This window comes from Xenopus tropicalis, chromosome 6 (genome assembly GCF_000004195.4).
Source record: "Xenopus tropicalis strain Nigerian chromosome 6, UCB_Xtro_10.0, whole genome shotgun sequence".
Taxonomy (NCBI): domain Eukaryota; kingdom Metazoa; phylum Chordata; class Amphibia; order Anura; family Pipidae; genus Xenopus; species Xenopus tropicalis.
Window position 1 is genome coordinate 40261792 of NC_030682.2, and position 19768 is coordinate 40281559.

Genomic DNA, 19768 nt, shown 5'->3' on the forward strand with positions numbered 1-19768 from the left:
TTTACAGTAGGATTCGGATTTGGCTGAATCCATGCTCCTGGCTGAACTGTATCCAAATACTTAAAATCACATGACACTGTCATGTAAACACGGAAGTTACGCACATGCGGAAACATTTAAACCTGTAGGTTTCAAATTCAGTTTGGTATTTGTTCAAATCTCTCATGAATGATTCGGCCAAATCCAAAAAAGTGGATTTGGTGCATCCCTACTAAAATCATACAAACCTGCTTTTGAATCATCTATATCCCTAGAAGTGCAGATCCCATGACAGAAAAACACGAGACACAAAGTCTAGGAGTTAAACTCTTTATTCCATTCAGAGGCATCTGGCAAGTGGAGCTGCGTTGGGGGCACATTACAGATGAAATATGATCCATGCTTTGCTGATATTAAATTCATTTACAGTATTACTTTCTACTGTATCTATTGCCAAAATACTCCAAGTTACCAAGTCTCAATTGAAAAAACATGATTTACCACACTAACAGTCTAGAAATTTAAAGAGATATGACAGTATTTAAATCAGCAGATGTAAATGCAGCACCTATCTGTAAAGTAAAATTCATGGAAAATAATCAAGTTATGTCTGCTTCAACATGTTAAGAAAAAGAAAGTTGGGCCAGTACTCAAGCCTCAACTAAAGTTCAATATGCTATTTTAATGACTTTTCATAGTTCAGTATTCTTTTAATCAATGTAAGAAAAGAAAAAATTCTAACCACTAAATGAAGTCACTCTCGTCAAGGAAGAAAAAAAAAAATTAAGGTTTCTCTTAAAACTACAACATAGGTTCTGAGTTCTTTATTTTAACCAAATTAGTAAAGATGTAGAAGAAGAAAAAAAAAGCACTTCAGACCATTTTCAAAAGAAGAAGAAAAAATCTCTAATCTGTACAACAATGATCTTTGGGAAAAATTATCTAGTCTATGCAGAAATGCCTCTATTTCAATATGAATCTAAGAGGTAGATCAACAAAATGATGAAACAAATGGTTTTCGCTAGTTGTGCCCCTCAAATCAGTGCAGCATGGTGATTGTGATCATCTCATGCACAAAAACATCACAAAAAAATAAAGGTTCAGAGGTAAATCGCATGGCTCTGTTAAGACCACACACACGCACACACACAGCAGTCTTTATGCACCATGTGTTGCCACATTTTTCAAAACTGAGGTAGACTGAAGTTTATTGTAGAAACTTGAATGTGTAATATAACCACAATCATCATTCAATTTACATTCTGAAATTAAAAAGAATTTGGTAGCTTTCCTTTTGTCCCTGCCTTTTGACTTTCCTTTTGTTTTACACCCTTCGGCTGCCAGAGGCGTGAGGCTTTAAACACCCCTTGCCGCTCTGGCAGCCAAAGGGTTTCAGATTGGTTGCAAAGTAAAATTAAAAAGAATGTGCATAAACCCTGCTGTTGCTATTTTAAGCCGGGATAGACTGTTGTATTCAGCTTTTACACCTTTCAAGTGGCTTTGTGTGGCCCTTTTTTATTCTTTTTACTTTTTAAAAATTTTTTTTTACTGCGGCTGGATATGTAAACGTAAGCCTGTCGTTATCTTCTGCGTGATCAAAACGAGTGTTTGACCCCTCCCCAGTTCCCTCTCCCCCAGTCATGGTAACTGAACGTAATATGTGCTGATCTTATGGGGAGCATTGATAGATGGTTGTGACAAAAAAAAAATTATATATAAAGGAAAAAAAAAAAAAAATCAAAAATATATATTTATATATATAAATTTATATATATATATATGCTCCCACAGATCGAGTGTATTTACCAAACTGACGATGAAGCTTGCTCTTTGAACAGAATGGCAAAGTTCAAACGGGCTGCAAATGTTTCAATGTAGCATTGTTAGGTAGTGATGGTCAAAGGCACAAAGGGTTCATTGCATTCAACCAAGCAGCACAAAAAAAAAAAATTAAATTAAAAAAGGGGAAAAAATAAAAAAATCCCAGAAAGAAAAAAAAACAAAAAAACACAAAACTCCAGTCTATTGCATCCTAAAAATTTCCCAAACCCGGCCGGCCTCTTTCCATCACTTCCTTGTGTCCTGTTCCCAGAAAAAGTACCGTCAAGCTTTATTTTCAACCCATAGTAAAAGAAAAATTAACGGCATTGCTGATATCAGAATGGTGGTGTCTTTCCGTATCTATTTTTGAACATTCACTGAATTATCTAGCAATATGATGGTTTGAAAGGCCTCAGGAAAACTGAGGCAACTCCCCATCTTACTCCCATCAGCCAGCAGCTAGCAGTTTTAGTCTGCTCTCTTGCACCAAATATAAGCAACTCCTTAGCTGCTGGCTGATATTTTATTTTTTTTTATTAAAAAAATAAAATGCTCAAGAACTATTAGCTTTATAAAGTATACAAAATATAAAACAAAAAAAAAAACAAAAAACAAAAAAAGCAAAAAGGAACAATTTCTCATTGAGGTACTAAATGCCTGAGGTAGTTTAGTAAAATGCATATATCTTTTTATGCCCTGGCCAACACCTTTCTACACTTCCCTTAGGTTATTCATGGCAGTGTTAAGTAAAAATGCAACCAAATTAGAAAAAAAAATGCCACTTGTTCAACACTGGGACTAACACTTAATCTTGTCAATAACCTTCATCGACTCTAACCCAACAGTAATCCCACCCTCCACTATTTATCTTTTAATACAACTGGACGTATAAGAGCAATGCCTTTTCTTTTTGAACCAGAACTCATAAGAGAAAGCTTCATTAAACAAAGTTCTAAAATTGTTGGGGGAATAAGAACAATAAAAAAAGACTAACAAGGTTTATGTTAACTTGTGAGAATAGATCAAAAGGGAAGTGAAGGGGACCTTTTTTTTTTTTTTCTTTTTCTTTTTTTGCCTTTTTTCCATTTTTAAAGCTGGGAGCCTAAATAATACATTCTCAGAGACAGTTTAATGGTTGCCTGGTCCTCAAACAGGGGATGCACTAGGTGGCGTTCTTTCCACTTAGCACAGACAGAGGTGGAACCTGTCTTCATCTCAGTCTGTCTTTGGTCTGGCATCTGTCTCTGTGAAGGGCCAATTTCCTGAACCTTTATTTTCGTCTCGGTTGGGGTTGTCCGCTTTGCGCTGTTTTCTGCTGTTGCTGCTGCTGTCTTCTTACCTGAGCCAATATTTCCTGAATTTTCCTTTGTGCAAGCTGTTGGGTAATAACATGTGATGTCAGGCAGGTGTGCAGATTTATATGAGCTCCTTCCACAGACATTTATAGTTTCAAAGAGAATCTCCCTTGGATTTGGATGATCATAATTTACTTGGTTATATCAGTTAATACATATGAAGTTATTTAGGCTACAAGCTCCAGAAATTCAGGGTTCGTTCTGAATCTGAATTTTATGAAACTTAGAATTAGCAATGCATATGTGCTGGTGGAAATGTGCTTAGATGGTGGCTATTTGCATACACCTGCATGTGCTGAGGAGCTACAGACCACGGGTGCCGAGTTCATCGCTACTCGCTGAGTGCAGTGTTTTTAGGTAGAACTTGTCCCTGCAAGTGACCCATGCTCCATACCACTGACATGATTAGCAATGCACAGCAGGTAGGGGTTTTGCCCACCGCTGCAAGTAGCAGCAATTATAATGCCCTGCGCTACAGAACTGAATGTGTTTAAAAGTAAAATGAAATAGAAAAACTCAGAATGGAAGTCCTGGCCAACCACATCCGACACAGAAAGCGCACTTACCTGACTTGCATAGAAGTGACCTGTTATCTTAACAACCACTTGATCATTTTCATCTGGCGTTTGATCACGGGGCACAACAACTTCTGCACTTGTTAGATTCTGAAGTTCATTTACCTGGAATAGCAAGGACACAAAACCTTTCATAAAGCAATACTGTAATAAAAAGTGTACAATATTAGAATACTATATTGTAAGCAAGCCTGGGGTATGTTGTCTTTCTAATCAGGCCTCTACTCCCTTTGCCACTATTTCCCGAGGCTTTAGGACAGGCGGTCATTCTTGCTTGCTGTTAGACTATACTGTACACAACAATTTTGGTCTTTCTGCCCTCGTTTATTTTCCCTCCTATTGAAAACACAACATAAAAGTGCCCAAACTTGCCCCTTATTGTTGTCAGTGGGAATCGTATATAAAAAAAAAAAAAAAAAAACATTTGCGGCTGGAGCACTTTTTCAGACATAGTTCATGGAAAAATTGCCAATGCTGATTGTTTCACAGGATTCACATTTGTAACCATAACCACTGACTGAAGAATGCATCTGCATTTTTTGTCCAAACTTTAGTTGCTTGACCATACCTCTGCATGGTGGCTATGCTAGGAAAGCAATGTCAAAGGAAATTACTGTTATAAGGAAGGAGTTTCAAAAGTGTTAAAACAAAACATTGCTACTTTCATGTCACATTATATAATGTAAACTACACATTTATAAAGTTGCTAATGACTGTGTGAATGTGCAGCAGAGTATAATTTTTTGGCACACAAAAGGTGTTAGTTTGGGAAAAAAACTGCATAAAAACTAACACTGAGCACAGCTGCTTTGTACACTGCATTTCACAACACAAATTTTGCCCTGCCTGAATGTCCCATTGACTTCAATGGCTTATGCTAGGCCAAGTGTTTTGTCAGACAAACACAAAATTCTGCATTATAATATATATTCATTTATTCTGAACAACAATTAAGATTTAAAAAAATTATACTTAACCAACACCAATTTTTAGCTTAGTAGATTAGCAGAGTTTGGCCAGCCAAGCGTATGGCTTAAACAGAACCTAATTCTTCCAATTATTAGATGTCCCAACATTACCAATTCTAAATGTATTACTCTCTCTATACATAAACTGAGGAAACTGATTTAGCGTGCTGAGCTTGTGAAAATAAAGGTGGTTTCTGTTATCTTACAGTTTTGCCTCCTTTGCCAATAACACGTCCAGCAGCATACGACGGCACTTTAATGTGGGCCTCAAGTTTCACTTCTTCTTTAGGTCCAAAGAAGTTTTCTTCTTTCAGTTTACCATAGATCCTTCCTTGAGCCTACAGGAAATGAGCTACTAGTTTACAAATGGAAACAAGAACCAGCAGAAAAGAAATGAAACCAGTTTACAATAAATGAGTGACAATATAGAGTAGCATCTGCTCTTGTGGTTTGCCTCCAGAGCTTGTGTGGCCACTACTTTAGGTTCTGGAGCATTATTTTAGATTAACTGTTGACTAATAATAGTGTTACACATATATAATAGCAACATCTAAACAGGGAAACACTGCCCTATTAATAAGTACTTGGCAAACCAGGAAAATACTGTGGCTGAAAATAATGAATTTTTACGCTTTTAACGTACCTTAAATTGGGCTTCTGGTGGGCCAGTGATGATCACCATTCTTAGTTTGGCATCAGGTCCCTCCGCAGGTGCAATCTAAAGCAACACTTGTTTGGTAAATTTTCATGGCCAGTATAAAACAATTTCACGGTAAAGCACACAGCAGAGAGAAAATCAGTACTTGCATATGTAATTTTACTTGGCAGTGTAACTGAATATTTTATTTCTTCCTGTAGTTAAGAGTTTCTGCATATAGAAACAAGCATATATCTTATTATTAACTGTAAGACAGAATCTGTATGCTCTGCCCTACAGAAGGCCTTGTGTCACAAAAGACAAAGATTGTCAGCAAAATCCCATGTTCCAGAGGGGTTGTGGCTACTGACTGCAAACGGTTAAGTTAACATCAGTATCAAATCTGAAACTCGAGAGGCCAGTTCCACCCTAATGGGAAAAATGCACCGCGCTTTATACAACAATGGCATCATAAGAGCCCCAAAACTGAATCAGGGCAGCTCTATTGATTAAAGAAATGTTCACAGAAGGTAAAGGGAGAGGAAGCTTCAGAGATGATGACATTTCGTTTGGGGAACAAAGTTATGCACAAGACACAAATATTGGTATATGTTTTATAAACAGTATAAACTTTTAAAGCTTAACAAGGGGGCCAAGAAACCATACCTTAATAGATGCTCCTGCAAAACGTGACAGTTGTTTGATGTGTTGTCCTTGCTTTCCAATAATTGCTCCCACAGCTAAAGCTGGGATAAAGAGATGAACGGTCTCTGACTCTGGCTGTTGCTGCAAGGAAAATATGTTAAAACAATGGAAAGGGGAAAATATTTAAAAAAAAAAATGTAGTTGCAATGCAGTATGCAATATCAAGTTTAGCTTTAAAATCTGATTTATTGAGAATAATATACTATGTGGCTAAAAGTGTGTGGACGATTTGATTTTCCTTCTTTGTGGCAAAGGTTTTCCCATTGTTTCTGCATAACAATGCAATACAAAATAAGGACCATACTAGTTGGCAGAAATGGGAGACGAAAAACTTAGTGGTCTGCACAGAACTCTGACCTACACACAATTGAAGATTGGGGGATAAACTCGGACTCTTTGGGATCAGGCCTGGCATGCAGTCTTGTGGCTGAAGGGACAAACATTCAGTTTGTCATAGCAGCAAAGTGAGAACCAAAGAGTGCTGGGCCTAGGGTTAGGGGCACCCTGGGGAAAGTGCCCTGTACTCCCCTCACCACACAACTAAGGTGCGTGCACGGTCTTGCACATGTACACAGAATCACCCCCGGAATATGGGAATCAGACAGGCTGAAACTGAAGAAAAGCAGGCAAAAGCAGTACGTGCCCAGCAGCCCCCTATCCCCACCCCTGCTATTGCACCCTAGGAACCTAGGAACCTGACCCTTCTGCCACCCTTAGTTACACAAACAACCTGCCCTGCTTGCAAAATATAAGATGAAAATCATAAAGCACATTCAGGACCATACAAAGGCACAAGGCTGCAGGCCAAACACTATTAGAGTGGTCATTACACCTGGACTGGGGGATTCAAAGCAGGCCCTAGCATTTTAAGTACCCCCCCCCCAGCAGGCCAATATATAGTGACTGTCTATGGCATCTTACAGCAGTCCCTTTGGCATTTGCCAGAATCCAGATTGCCAGTCTGGGCCTGGTGGTCATGGAAACAAGAGTTCTTTTATGCCTGTATGTACAGATATACATTACTAGAATTACACAAGTTAAAAGTATGAGTCATGTGACATCAAGTTTTGATGATTACAGGATTATATCACAAAGCATAATTTAGTATATACTTAGCAGGTAGTTAGTGACATCTGTATAATATACACATTTATTTAAATACTCTTGCTGCACCAAATGTTTAGACACCTTTTTTTACATTTTAGGAAGCTGTAGACAACAGTAGCCATTGGCACAGGCCTTACCCCAAAAGGTGGATAAGAAGTAGATGTTGTAGGCGAGGGAACTCCAACAGAAGGTGGCGGCATTCCTGATGAAGATGGTGGGAAAAGGCCCAATGCATTCAGGTTTAAGCCAGGAATCAAATGTGCCTGGAGCTGCAGTAGAAAGATTATTTTTAACACTTGCACACAAACCCCAAATCTTTTTACAGTAAAACCCCCATGATATCATAACTATGGTTAGACCAGTGCAGCACAGCTAAGGAATCAAAATTAACCCCCCCCCCCCCCCACAAAACTGCACTAAAACATTCCATTTTAACAAATATTTTATTTTTCTTTAAATTAATCAAATATATCCACTTTATATCTTTTGAGAGCCTGAGCTGCCATACAGATTCCTTTACACAAGTAAACAAGAGTTTCTTCCAAGATATAAATAAATGGAGAATGTTTGTTTGGCAAAGGCCTAGCTGCAACAATGGAGTAAGCATTTGTCTGACGCCTTTGTTTAGTTCAGGACTAAAAGAAACACCCCAACTACTTCTGTTTATATCAAAAGTCATAAATTGTTTGTGGATCGCCAAATATGCGCTGTTCCCACATATAACGGTTCCGTTCCTAAGTGTATAGATCAGAGCTGCCTATAAAGTGAGAGATGTGCTTGACTTAAACCTACACTTTACAGCTGTATGGGTTAAAAGCCAATTTATACAGTTAGGAGGAATGTGCCAGCGAGCCCCAGGAATTATAAAGCATCATTCCTTTCAGATGTGATCATTTCCGTTCCAGCTTTATGCTAAATGCTGTACAATGTTATATGAATACATTTCCCCCATACCACCCTCCCAGACCTCTCAGAACAATCACTTACATTCATAGCAGCAATATCATTTTCATAGGACTCCCTAATTTTTTTCATGATTTCTTCCTCAGCTTTGGCACATGCCTCAATGCTGCCTTTTACTGTAATGGTCCGTTCAGGATTGTACAGTGTCAAGTCCTGTAGTCTGAGACCACAAAGAATGAAATGCAGAGAGACAAGTGGTTACGGATCTGACACACACGCACACATTAGAACAAAAGGTTACAGCAGCACAGATGTATCAGATTACTTACGGAGATATTGTGATTTTAGTATCTGTATCTTGCTCGATTTTCTTAAGGTTCCTTCCTTCTTTCCCAATAAGACGGCCAACAAAATTGTTATGTGCTAAGATTTTTAAGGGGATTTCTTCAGTGCTGAAATAGGAATTAAAAAAAAACATGCCAATTTATAGTTGCTCCTTCCATATTCTCCTTACGATTTTAAACTCTCCAATGTTGGTATAGTGATACGTATACGTAAAGAGACATGGGTATATTATGTATGATCTTTTTAAATATGCTTGTTTTATTACAGTTTATTGAAGAGTATTTTCAATATATTGTCTAAGTTGCTTATAGTCATCAGGAAAAGCAAGCACCAAAGAGATTTACTTACAACTTGGTATCCTGAGCTTCCTTCTGCATGATCTCCATAATGATCTTACATGCAGCAGAACAGCCTTCAGGGGTTGAGTGAATTGTAATCGGTTTCTCTGCAGCACCAGCATTTTCTTTACGGTGAATATCTATTCTGCAATAAGAATAGCCAGGTTAAATACTGGAGATAGGAGATGATTTGTAAGTGCTTAAAAGCCATATACAGATTTCTCTCTCATCTGATATATATATTTTTTTCCACTAGCATTGCCATTTCTCACCTATCCTGGTAGACATTACAGCAGAACCCATTATTTTGTGTGCTGTGATGTTAATTAGGGTAAAGGTGGCCATACACGTGGCGATCTGACGATGTTTCGCACGAAACATCGTAAGATCCGCCACACACCATTCAGGGCTGAATCGGCAGGTAAGGAGGTAGAAACAATAGGATTCCTACCTCCTTCTGCCGATTCAGCTCTGAAGGGAGAATTTTGGTCAGGCGCCTTCTATGGCGCCCGATCAAAATTTTCAAACTTGTCCGATCGGCGAGTCGTCCGATATCGGCAGCTTCCTGCGATATCGGTCGACTCGCCGACATGCCATACACGCACCGATTATCGTACGAAACAAGTTTCGTACGATAATATCGGTGCGTGTATGGCCACCTTAAGAGACTTAAATCCATCCCTACAAGTGATCCCATTTAATTTGTACTTTACAGAAAGGGCACAGGATTTAAACTACATTCTTTGTAGCAGGAATAGTTTGAGTAGTTCTTATTCCTAAACAGGGCCTCAAATAAAGGTAGTTCCATGGTTAGATCACTTCAATTAATTGCAAAGAAAAGGTACTTCTCTGCTGTGCTAATGCTCAGTGTGACAACTGACAATCTGTACGCACTATAACAAGTACAGGTATGCTTTCACCAGTAATGCTCCCTTACAACTCCTACAACTACAGCGCCAGTAGCAGCGCCAGTAGCATTAGGTCATTCCAACTGGGGCCACTGCAGGCTTTGAAGGTGGCCACACACTTGGCGATTTTCAATCTTTCGTGTGACCATCGGTTCAGGGCTGAATTGTCAGATATGGAGTAAAAAGCAATAGGATTTCTACCTCCTTCTGCCGATTCAGCCTTGAAGGCAGATTTTGCTCAGGTGCCTTCGATGGTGCCCGATCAAAATCTTTTACCCTGCCTGATTGGCGAGTCGACCGATATCCACAGCCTTCTGCAATATTGGATGCCTTGCCGAGTCGCCAGACATGGCTTCAGAGGGTTATGACACTACAGGCAGGCTAAGTTAATAAGGAGAGTTTTGAGAAAGCTTAAATGGCAAGCTGAGCCAGTAACATCATTGAACAGGGGAAAGCAAAAAAAGGGTAGTTCACCATTAAACTAACTTTTAGAATGATGCAGACATTAATATTTGCAATTGGTCTTCATTTTTTTTTAATTTGTTATGGTTTTCCAGTAATTTAGAATTTTTTTGCAGCTCTACAGTTTGGTATTTTAGCAGCAATCTGGTTGCTATTTGAACAAGAGTTGGGAATATAAATAGAGGAGGGCCTATGTAGAAAGATAAGTAATTAAAAGTAACAACAACAATGTAGCCTCACAGAGCAATAGCTTTTAGCTGCTGGGGTCACTAAATTAAATAGGGGGTTATTTAATAGCTGGAAAGAGTCAGAAGAAAAAAGGCAAATAATATAAAAACAAAATAAATAATGAACACCAATTGCAAAGATGCTAGGAATGGGACATTCTATACCATACTAAAAATGTACTTAAAGATGAACCACCCTTTTAACATGCCCAATGGAAAGAGTTAAAGTTTAATGAACAATTAGTGTAACTTTACAGTAAATACATGTACACTGGTTTAAACACCAAAGAGCCACAGAACACATACTTTGACTGGGTCTGTTTGGTGATGTTCCTAATGGTAGCCCCCTCTTTTCCAATGATCGCTCCAACAAACTGTGTGGGAACCAGCATTCTCAGCGGGACCTCAGACTGAGGTTTAGGTCTTGCAGCAGCACCAGGGGACCCCTGCCTGGCAGGTCCCCTCTGCCCAAACCCACGCCTCCCTTGAGGGTGTTGCTGCTGCGGCTGCTGCTGAAGCTGCTGGGATGGTGCTTGCTGTGTTGCCATTTCATCAGGTATATACGTCACTTTCAGACTATAGTTTTCAAGCTGATAGCCGTTTAATTTTTCAAGTCCCCTGTTTTTTTGGAGAAAGGGAAAAATGGGTTACACTGACTATAATATAACCTGCATATATGTTTAAATATGAATATGTTACCAGTACAGTTGAATACCTGGTATAGCAATGCATACTCAGTTTATGCTACATATAAAGTAGATGTGACCACCCCATTTGTGTGTTTTTAAAAGCAATAAACATTCATGCTTCCTTTTAGGCAAAAAGGCAAAAAAGTCACATTTTATTTCTTGTTTGTAAGAAAAAAAAAACCTCTGTGCAAAGTTTGGGGACCCAAGTTTTAATAGTGTCTGAATGGCAGCAATTTAAATTTCCCCACTGAAGGTCAACGAGTGACATCTGATTGGCACTTATCCAGTGACTAACAGTGCAAAGTTTAGGGACCCTAGGATTAATAGTTAAAGAACGGCAACAGTTTAAATTAAAACCAATAAAAGTCAAAAGGTAAACTGATTGTCCCTGGGTGACTTCAACTAAAGGTTAGAAAAAGTGGGCACAACCACCAAACAGTGGGCACCCTGGCATAAATAGCGTGAGACTGGCAGCATTTTAAATTTAAACCAATAAAATTCAATGGATGAAATCAGATTGGCTGTTAGTGGCCCAACCCACTTTTCCTATTTTTTAACTGCAGTACCCCAGTGACCAACTTTGCAAAGTTTGGGGACTCAGACGTAAAAATTGAGACTGACAGCATTTTACACTTGACCATTGAAATTAAATATCTGAAATCCGATTGGCTGTTGGTGATCAGACCACTTTTTCAAAACTAAAACTGCAGTCCCCTAGTGACCAACTGTGAAAAGTCTGGGGGTTAATACTGTCAGAATGGCAGCAGGTTAAATTTCCCCATTAAAAGTCAATAGGTAAAATCTGATTGGCTGTTGGTGGCTCCGCTTACTAAAAAAAAAAAACAACAAAAACGAATACGTAATCACCCAGTGACTGACTCTGCAAAGTTTGGGAACCCAAACCAATAAAATTCAATAGGTAAAATCTAATTGGCTGCTGATGGCTCCACCCACTTTTTCTTGAACCGCAGGTACCTGGTGCCTAAGCCTGCAAAGTTTGGGGACCCCGGTGTTATTACTGTGAAAATGGCAGCAGGTTGAATTTTCGCCAAATCAGTGGATAAAATCTGATTGGCTGTTCACAGCTCTGCCCACCTTTGGGCATCCAATAATCATATTTTCATTCAGGCTGACCCCATGACGGTGTGATTCAAGTTTGGGGAGTGTAGCTTCAAAGCTGTAAGTGCGGCAGCAGTTTGAAAATCTTTCCTGTCAAAGTCAATGGGAAAATTGGGGGGTTCAGATCGGCGCCACAAAAAGACGGGGGGCCTGGATCACTTAGAAAAGCACAAGCAACCTGCTCCGCTATAGGGTGAAGAAGTGTGGGGAGTTTGGGTGTTGTACCCCTAAAACTGTAGGAGGAGTAGCGTTTAGAAAATGGGGGGCACTAAGAAGAAGAAAAAGCGGAAGAATAAGCTGAAGTCGAAGAACAGTATGTCTGGTTTTTCAACCCAACATAATCATAAGTCTACAGAGAACCCTCTGTACAATGAGCTGCTTCTTATCAGAAAGCTTAACAGGCTGCTATGGAAAGAGAGGGGTTTGTTTATACAGATGGTTGCCCAGTAGTGTGCCGATTAGTTTACATCTATACTCAGCATTTGGTGCTGCCTTCTTAATACTTAACATTTGTTAGATGAGGTGGCTCCTGTGACTCAGTGCTTTGCATTTTAGGAGCTGCATGACTATAATAATGTAAAGGTGTTACTGATATTAAACATGTAAGTCCAGGTGATTGCAAAATGTAACCACAAGGTGGCAGCCAATCCCAAACAAAGCAGAGCAACTCTTATATGGAATTCTTATAATACAATAGTAGTGGCAAATTAGTTAGAAAAAAAACCCATACTTCAGCTTCTCTATAATTCCCACAACACTGCTATAAAGCAAGATTTAACTATCTCCATATTTTAGGATTACAAAATTGTAATCATTAGTTTAGGAAACCAGATAATGAAGAACAACAGTGTTAGTCATGTCAAGCAGTGAGACTTATAAATGCCACAAAGTACAATGATGTTGTACTTTCATTCTAAAACACAGATTATAATAAAAATTAGTCTGGCACAGAGCAACACCCCATACACTGCTCCTGATTGGTCCTAAAGTAGTATGTGATATTTTATATTACATATGTATATATACTGTATGTCTCCAGTGCCCTGCTGCTTACTGTACTGATCTGCTCAAAATCCCAACACCCTGTGACTTCCATGCAGTCTCCCCACCATTAAAGAAAAAAACAAAAATGTGGAAGGACATCCACTAAAGTTTGGGTGCACAATCTTGAGACAGGAAAACTTTAGATGGTTAAAGACAGTGATGCTCCTATGTGAGAGCATGTACAGCTGCCATGGCTTTGCAGAGCTTGATATGGGAAATGCATAAACATAATATACCCCTATGTGCAAGCGGATTTCAAATTTTCTCTTGGTGTTTGTGGGGGTGCCATTAGGAGCAGGATATGACAAAACCCAATAGGTTTGGAGTCCAGCACAGGCAGATTCACAGATACAAAATGCTTATGTAGCATATATATGAGATTCCACAGAGGTCAGTACAAGCTGGTGATAAAAATTCCTGCCACGCCATCAGGCTGCCCCCGCCCAGGAATACTGCTCGGAACGCATGGCCTTTTTCAGCAAAAATAAGGGGTAAAGGAGCTTCCTGATGATGCCAACAGGAAGCGACCCACATATCAATTACACAGCTTCTGCGGCAGCTTATATTGTTTTTTAAGCATACAAGGTAGGCAAAATAAATAAAAATGTGACTTACTGTCTAGCGTGCTCCTTATTGGCATACGTTACATTTACTACTGCAGTTTCTGAATCCGTGTTCACTAGTGGTGTGAATAAAACAAATATTTCATTACTTTACAACAAATGGAGATTACAAGGGGTTGGGGTGGTGTGGGAATATACAGATTCTTTGCATGCTTTTACCTTGCTCACAGTTCTCCACTGTCCCATACTGTGCTAACAGGCTGTCCAGTACCTAGAACAAAGCAACACATGTTAGGGTTTCTAAATGAACGTTGCACTGTATCTTTAAACGGAAAGTAAAACACTGAAATGAATTAGAAATGCTATACCCAAGTTTTTTTTTACAGAACAGCACCCCACAGCAGTGAACACTCATGCCTCCCAATGTCCCCAAAAGCTCCCCAGCTTTCTGAATTTGCTCAGACACAGCACATGCAAAGTCTGTTCTATCTTCTGCCAGACAACAGAGTTTAGTGACCAAGTCACAGTTTATAGAGCAGAAACGGAGATTACTTGATATCCCAGGGACACTTCTAATAAATGCAAGTTGCTGGGTTGCACAGAGCTGCAAGCATTTTTTTTGTACACTACTTCCCCCCCCATGATCTGGTAAGCTTATCCGTCAAATGTAACTTTTAATTCAAATACACAAATGGTCAGGGTTTAAGCCATAACTAATCTGAAATCCAAAGCTGTCAGAAATCGAAAGTCTTTCCTAAAAACCGTGTATTAACTCGCAGCTCTCATTCATAAGGCTGTCTGCATTGATTTCTATGGAACCATACAATGATCTCCTTGCTAATCAAGACTGAAATAAGAAACTATATAAAATTTGTTTTAGTGCTGTGGAAATCCTAGTCCAACAGGGGTCCCCAACCTTTTTTTTTTTTTTTTTTATTTACACACCAGGTGATCCACATTCAAAATGTAAAAGAGTTGGGGAGCAACACAAGCATTAAAAATGTACCAGGGGTTACCAATTAAGAGCTGTGATTGGGTATTTGGTAGCCCATATGTGGACTGGCAGCCTAAAGGAGGCTATTTGGAAATACACTGGGTTTTATGCAACAAAGAAAATACCTCTAAACCAAGAACTCAAAAAAAAAAAAAAAGGGGGGATGGCAACAAAATGCATATATTAAAGCCATTTTAGATAAAGAGTTAAACTGCTCACTTGAATTTACTATAGATTAGTGGCAACGTATTTGGAGAGTTAAATTGGACAGATGGCTTACTTTCTGGCAATGTTTTACGACATACCCTAAACTTAGCTTATGTACAGCACTCTGGAGTACACTGGGCATGGATGCGGATGCCTCTGATGCTGGATGCTTCGGTTACTTGGGGTTGTTAAAGTAAATACAGTGCAGGGGAATAGGGGAGACCCCCACCAGGCAGCATTCTATTCAAAATGGAAAGAGGATTAAAGTCGGGATTCCCTTCTCCTCCTCCAAAATGCAGAACAAAGAGCAGCCCTAACGTGGAGACGGAAAAAAGGTGGGAGGGAAAGAAATCTAATATCCTCAGAGGAACCACTTTTAAAAGTATCATGAAAATTGCATTCTTCCTCTAAAGTATGATTCAACCAAGGAAAAAATCACTGTGTACAACCAACAAATGGTGCAAGGCAGCCAAACTAGGACACATGAGCAAGGCTTTTGTTATCATCCCAGCATGCAAGAGGAATTCCCTGCAAGCGGCTGGCGAGGGAAATGGAAATATAAATCATCCAGTCTAACAGATTTGTCTGCAGCGGGCAGCTTAACATTATTACAGTAGTGCAGGGCTAGATCAGCCAAGTGCCACTGTAAATACTATAACTGTTAGATGCCAGCCAGCCCAGATGTTTCGGTCCTGAAACGTTTGATCATGTTGTGAAGAGTTAAGAGCACCTTGGGATCACCCTGCTGTACTGCAATCACAGGTATTTGTTCTCATTTTTCCTCAAAGATGCCAGCTCTGCCACACACCTCTACTTGCCACTTGAATCAGCTGAGAGCGTAACGCTGCACACCATGGGCAGGAGGGAATAACTATTTGTGCAACCAATGTTACAAGACCAGTGCATGGCAACATTGTGTTATGATGGGCTGAAGCCTGCCCTTCACCAGGGGTGAATTTACTCCTTAAAATATAAAACAGAAGTGTTATAAATAATGAAAAATGCTTATGCATGCTGCAGAAACATTTTAGCCACACCTGTGCATGTAAAGACCAGAGACATTTCCAGTAGGGATATGGGGGTCAGGAAAAACCCCTGCAAAACCTTAACCTGCACCCAACTCTAAAGTACCAAATGTTGCCAATGTAGGACTGACCCATATCTTTGTCTTCCTGCTCTGTTGCCTACTTCTGCGTCCCAGGTTTCGCAAAAGGGAAGAGTGTACATCCCCAGGCTAACCTGCACACAACCTGAACACGCAATGGTCACCCAAATTTCAACCCCAACCCACCCAACAGACCACAGGTCCCAGGTCAACCAGCACATCACTAATTTTCAGGGTCAAAAACTTGTAGAGGGCAAGATTATTCCTGGAAACTGGAGACAATTGACAGCTATGCTACCAAACCTTGGTAAAGAAGAGGTTATAGCTAGGATATACTGAACTGTGACAGCTCCAAGCCACACATTTATAAAAACTTTAAAAACTGTACTTAGTGCGCCTTCAGAAAAATCATTGCAAAGTAAATTAGAAGGTCTATGTACGTATTGACCATTAGAAATATACAGTGTCTGCTAAATATTTAGTAAAAGGGAAAAACAAAACACCTACACAAGGAAATCCTGGTATTAGCTTATAAACGCAAAGATTTGAACATATAAATTACTAGGCTTGCAATTCTATACACAGTCAAGTTGTATCCTAAGAGAAAAAAAAAAGCAATCTGTTCTGCAAGCAGATATAATACGCTATGAGCACATTACAGTTCACTTGCAGTTCAATGCAGCCCATAGTCATTTTTCTCAGCCCCACTATGAGAACAGCATTTCTGAAAGCAGCTTCAATGCATGAGTAAACATATAAATTGCGCTTATTCCTCTCATGTAATCCCCATTTTGCACCCACAAGGGGTGAGCTAAGGCAGAACATTACTTGGTTATTATAGAACAAAACTTATACTTTTTGTGAGTGGGCTAAACTCAATAACTCAGAAGACTTCCCACTACCGCTATATCTTGTATTTACAGAAATAGTTCTATTGCATTGAAAAAAAATAAACACAAATTTGCCCCTCTGCTCTTATTTAAGCACAATTACTATGGGAGAATTAAATGTTTATTTACAAGCAAATAATCAAATGAAGAGCACTAATTTCCTTAAGTTCTTTGTATTTATATGTAGTTTTCCTATTACTTACAGTATCTAGCTAATATGCTATTACGTCTCAGAATCAAATTGCTCCTGGACTGTGCTTGCTGGATCCAAAAGATTAGCCCCTATTATTAAGCGTCAATGGTACAGTGTCCTTTTCTAGCAATATTAAACAGATTCTCAAACCTGAACTAAAATGAAATGCCATTTCTCTGGCACTGAGATTTTTTGCAGACAGATGCGCTGTCATATCATACAAATGATAATATATGCTGAATTGCAAATGGACTACTACTACTACTACTACTACATATGCTGAAAGATGAATTTGGGACAAGGGTTACAGAAAAAAAAAAAAAAAAAAAAACTTTAGTCCCCAAAATAATGTGCTTTAATGGAAAATGAGCTATATTGTGCAAAGACCTGACAATGCTTGGGACAGGCCTGGCAATCAATTTACAGGGTCTTTGGTGCTGGAGATGCAGGGCTCGGCAATATACTGTAACATGAGGCAAGCAAGCACCTGTCTCCCAATCTGTCTCTACTCACAAGACACTGCCCAATTGGCATCTGTGGATTATTGCAGGCAAAAGGAATCAAACTAAAAGCAGGGGTTGTATGTCAGAAGGGGTCCATGACACAGTGGTGATTTTTACCTTGAGTGGGGAAAAAAACAAAAAACAAATACACAAATGTACATAAATAAAAATAAAAGGCTTGTACAAGTGTCACTGCATTAAATGCTTATATGGATCTTCTGAAGCTTAAACAATAAAAAAGTAAACTGATGCCAGAAAATGAAAATTTTATACATACATACATACATATATATATATATATATACATACATATATATATATATATATACATACATATATATATATATATATATATATATATATATATATATATATATATATATATATATATATATATATATATATATATATATACACACACATACATACACATATACACACATATGGTGATATGGTGATATTTATAAATTCAATTTTTAGACATGAAGTGACTTTGTCATGTGTCTTGATAGATTGACTTATGTGTTTTAAAAAATATATTTCACTATGAGTTTTGCCATGTGGCTTACTACACTGATATATATGGGATATGTCTTAGTCTATGTATTAGCATAGGTTTTTAACCTGACACTTCACTTCCTGTCTATCATCCTGATGACGATCCTGTGGTGATCGAAACGCGTAGATGGTATGCTGAAATAAATCACTGACCTGATTGATGCTGTAGCTGTGAGTGCTTTCTACTGTTGAGTTTGACACATATACATACATATACACACACACACACACACACACACTAGAAATACACTATTGGTAAAGGAAATTACATTTATTTGCAAACCTTAGCGGTTACCTAGCAATATATGCGCGACACAGTGATAGTATCAGCCGGCTAGAGCAATTGATCTGAAACACTGACCACTGATTTTCTTATAGACACATCCACAAACAGCCCGAGGTCTAGATTTGCTTTTATTTATCCCTTTCTACAGCACCTCAGAATGTTGGTTCTTCATATATAAACAACGCAAACATCAATAATAAAGAGCTAAATATGACATGCAATGAGAAGAATCCCTATTCCCTTAAAGGCATATTGGCAAAGTCAGGAGTCCCACATTGTTACAACGTACGTTGGTCATAAACTCAGAGCAATCACAAACCATTTTTAGTACATGGGTGCAATGCAGTTGGTGCAAAATTACATGGAGCCTGGCTTACAACACACTCCTCAGTTGTACCCTATACAATGACCTTTTCCTGCATTTAGGAACTAATAGCTGCTTTGTGGTCAGTGTAGAATCCAGGATGAGTACATTTGTTATACGAATGGGAAGAGCGTACACAAACAGGCACACTGGGGAGGACAGCAGCAGTTTTCCAGAAGTGTGTCACAAACCAGCACAACACTTCTCTTAAATGACGACTAATAACACTATAGAGGATTAAATATATATATTTTATGTTGCATGCTATTAGAACAACTTGTATAAAAGGATAACTGCCCCTTTAGTATGGGCACTGCTAGATATTCTCAGCTGTGTGGCAGTGGCTATTACATTTTAACTAATAAGATGTGTTTTCTTAAACTTTTCTTGAACTTGTTTTAATAAGAATAAAATGTTGCAAAACGTACCCAGGTAAACCAAGTATTTATCAATAGCTTACATATCTATATTAGGAATTACATTAAAAGACATTTAGGGTGTATGAATGATCTTCAGACTTGGCCCTTTCTGTGTGTATAAGAAAAATTGTAAAATAAAGCTGTTGCACAAGGACTTTGTAACCAAGCATTAAATATTTTTTTTTTTATATTTTTTATTTTCTGTTTACACATTAAAACAAGAACCTTAATGAGCGAGCATTAGGTCTGACTCGTGTGTTAATTTGGTCCCCATCGACAGAACATTCTTAGCCACCTCTAACACAAGTCAAGTCACCAGCACTCTTTAAATATACAAAAATCCATCTGTACTGACAAAATTTAAAGCAGCATACAAAAATAAATATGTTGTTTCTGGACTTGTGTCCATTTATGATGTTTAGAGTCCAGAAACATCACATGTATTTTTGCATGCTGCTTTAAATTTTGTTGATACAGATGGATTTTTTGCTCAAACACACATCA

The 19768-nt window shown here is 38.6% G+C and overlaps 1 protein-coding gene across 3 annotated transcripts in view; it reads right to left on the reverse strand.

The window, feature by feature from the left end:
* Window positions 1-293: 293 nt before the first annotated feature.
* The window catches only part of igf2bp3 (insulin like growth factor 2 mRNA binding protein 3), a 65890-nt gene continuing 46415 nt past the window's right edge, over window positions 294-19768 (reverse strand). For 2 of the 3 annotated variants that reach the window (XM_031903400.1, XM_031903401.1), the window contains exons 4-15: window positions 13965-14016; window positions 13798-13861; window positions 10637-10948; window positions 8744-8878; window positions 8380-8502; window positions 8135-8270; window positions 7285-7416; window positions 6002-6121; window positions 5342-5416; window positions 4905-5036; window positions 3722-3835; window positions 294-3175 (exon numbers count right to left, since the gene is read on the reverse strand). In XM_031903400.1, coding sequence (XP_031759260.1) covers window positions 3071-3175; window positions 3722-3835; window positions 4905-5036; window positions 5342-5416; window positions 6002-6121; window positions 7285-7416; window positions 8135-8270; window positions 8380-8502; window positions 8744-8878; window positions 10637-10948; window positions 13798-13861; window positions 13965-14016 — 1500 coding nt within the window. In that variant the 3' untranslated portion in view covers window positions 294-3070. 3 annotated transcript variants of the gene reach the window in all.